This window comes from Colius striatus, chromosome 11, assembly GCF_028858725.1.
Source record: "Colius striatus isolate bColStr4 chromosome 11, bColStr4.1.hap1, whole genome shotgun sequence".
NCBI classification, from domain to species: Eukaryota; Metazoa; Chordata; class Aves; order Coliiformes; family Coliidae; genus Colius; species Colius striatus.
Genome location: NC_084769.1, coordinates 24,821,254 through 24,823,887, shown reverse-complemented (window position 1 = coordinate 24,823,887; position 2,634 = coordinate 24,821,254). Strand labels below are relative to the sequence as shown.

General features: G+C 53.2%; 1 protein-coding gene across 1 annotated transcript; it reads right to left on the bottom strand.

Annotated features, from left to right (window-relative positions):
- Nucleotides 1–1,485: 1,485 nt before the first annotated feature.
- HOXD12 (homeobox D12) lies at nt 1,486–2,634 on the bottom strand. Its single transcript, XM_010207506.2, has 2 exons — nt 2,073–2,634; nt 1,486–1,724 (listed from the first exon to the last, which is right to left on the bottom strand). The coding sequence occupies exons 1-2, from the start codon at nt 2,632–2,634 to the stop codon at nt 1,486–1,488; spliced, it is 801 nt and encodes a 266-aa protein (XP_010205808.2).

Below are 2,634 nucleotides of genomic sequence, written 5' to 3'. Positions count from 1 at the left end.
TTATATTTATTTCCTGAAGTATGAGACTAAGGCGATACCCAGCATTTCCACTGGCTCAGCAGCTCCGGCCAGCCCAAGGGATCTGGTGCAGCAGAGGCTGGGGGCTCCCGGCAGAGAAAGCCTACCAGCAAGATGCGGGGAAAATCGATTTCATTCTAGTCCTAAAACAATAATCAAACTGCTTGGGTAATGCTCGCAAGTCCTCTGGTTGGCTTATCCTCTGCGGTTTATATAATGGCACAAAACCGAAAGCGTTCTTCCTTTTCCCTCATAAAAAGCTCTGCGGAAACGGTCATGGTCTCACAAAATAATCAAACCCACCAAAATCTCCGAGCTTTCTACTCTCCTACAGTACCTCGGGATGAGAGGGAGGCCTCAACTCCCCCCAGTCCTGTCCCAGCCTGGGCCCTGGCCCCTGCCTCAGCCTCGACCCCGGCCCCAGCCCGTCACGGCCTCTGCACTGCCTGCCCTCTCTCGCCTGTGTGTTTGGGGCAGCGCTTGGACAAGGCCAAAGTCAGCGGCGCTGGAAGGGCAGGGTCCGGCTCGGCCACCTGGGATGGCACTGGCGGCGGCACCCCCAGGCCCACGGCGCCCGGCCCTGCAGCCCCCCCCGCCTCTGCGGCACCCGTCGCTCCCCCGGGGCCCGGCTGTCAGGAGAAGGCGATGGGGGGGCGCGTCTTCTCGGGCTGGAGATCTCTGCCGGGGGAGCAGCCCGGCCCCCGCCCCTGGGGGCGGTGGCCCCTGCGGCGGGCACACTGACCCCCTTTCGCCCGTGCTCCTGCCGTCGGGGCGAGCGGCCGCAAGTGGCGCGGAGACAGAGGCGTCCGCCGGTGCGGAGCCGGGGCGCAAGTTACGCGCGGGCCTCGCGCGGGTGTCACGTGCCCTCTCCGCCGGACTGTGGCCGCATCTGGAGCTCCGAGTGGGGTGGGAAAAGGAAAAAAAAAGAAAAAGAAAGAGAAAGAGAAAGAAAGATAGAAAAAGGTTTATTTGCTAATCACTTTCCCCATCGCTGCTCCAGCACATTATTTCAAACCGCAAAACAAGCCGGCGCCGCAGGCTCGCCCTGGCGTGCAGGGCAGCAGATGAAGGGAGCGGCCGGGACTCACAGAGCTCACGTCTTGGCTAGGCGTTATTCCTTTATTTTGCTGCAAAATGGTGTATACATACAGATAAAAGAAATCGATTTTAGTTTAGAACCGCTCGTTCTCCGAGGAAAGAGAGGATAAGAAGCAGGAGCAAATCTATATAATTGAGAGAGAAAGGTAAAAAAAAATGATAATACAGATTTCCATACTGGTCTGGCTTGTCCTCTTCATTTTGGCTAAAAACTCGGCGTTTGTCAATTTACTTGGGGATCCTACGCGTTTCGAGGACTTGGTTTAAATGGTAAAAAACCATACTCCCCGCGTTGTACTCGCGAATACGCTCTACTCTAGGGGTGAATACTCCGGGCACAAGTTCATGCAGGAACGGGTGGACTCTGCTCTAGTACATAGAAAGAGCCTGCTCTCGCATTACCACTCTCTTCTTTTTCATCCGCCGGTTCTGAAACCAAATTTTAACTTGCTGATCGCTTAAATTCAGTCTGTTTGATAGTTCTTTCCTCTTCTGTCGGTTAATGAACTCATTGAGAAGAAACTCGTTTTCCAATTCGGCAATTTGTTGTTTTGTGTAAGGTTTCCGTTTCTTTCGTGATCTCCCCTGGGTGGGGCACCAAGGCAAACCTACAAGAAACACGTCAATAATTTAGTGGATTGGGTCGGGCTATTAAAAAGAATCTAAACAACAACAACAGCCCCAAACCACCAAAACCATCCAAACCAACCAACCAAACATCATCACCACCGTCTCCTCGAAACGCTCAAGACAGCGGGGCTAAACTAGGTTAGCTAATCTGGCAAAGCACATCTGACGACACAATTTCTGTCTACCTCAGAATCGGATTAAGCGATTATAGCTCCGAATGGTTTACCGGGGGGGGGGGGGGGTGGTTTACAAAGCATAGGCATCTCTTAAAAAACGTTAAGTATGGCTAGGTCGCCTCTAACTAAAGCGAGATATTTAAGGCATACCATCCTGCACTGAAGGTCTGAGGCATGACTGGACTGCTGCGGGCTGAACTGTCAGGTTCAAGTTGACGGAATTCTTGATGTCCTCCTTTAAGCTGGAAGTGCAGGAATTCACTTCAAAAAGAGCAGCCGAGCCATGCAAACTTCTCTGCAGGCTCGAGTGGTCATACTTGACGGGCTTTAAGTTGGCTGCATGAGTAACAGTTGGGTCATTTGCAAAAGATTGCCTCTGCCTGCATCTCTCCTCTTGTTTGGAGCTCGTATCGTGGGCGTAATATTTATTGTTGTCTTCCAGGCACTCTTTGTTGCCGTTGGAGCCGATGTTGATTGGAACGGAGCCGGGGAGGTAGGGCTGCGCCGCGCCGCCGAACGCGTGGCTCTGCGGCTGGGCTGCGCACGAACTTGAGCAAGTCCAGGGGATCGAACTCCGGGGGTAGGAAATGGTGGGCAGAGCCGCCAATTGACTGCCATTAGCCCGCAAATTAGGAAAATAAAAGGAATCGGGAGATTGCAAATTCAGGAGAGAACCAACGTAGCCAGATCTGTAGAGACTGCGATCACACAT

What these genes read in the sequence shown, in the direction of transcription:
- HOXD12 (XM_010207506.2), bottom strand. Translation starts at nt 2,634, where the DNA reads ATGTGTGATCGCAGTCTCTACAGATCTGGCTACGTTGGTTCTCTCCTG. An exon ending in CAGACCTTCAGTGCAGGATG is followed by an intron (nt 1,725 to 2,072) that starts GTATGCCTTAAA and finishes TGTTTCTTGTAG; the next exon opens with GTTTGCCTTGGTGCCCCACC.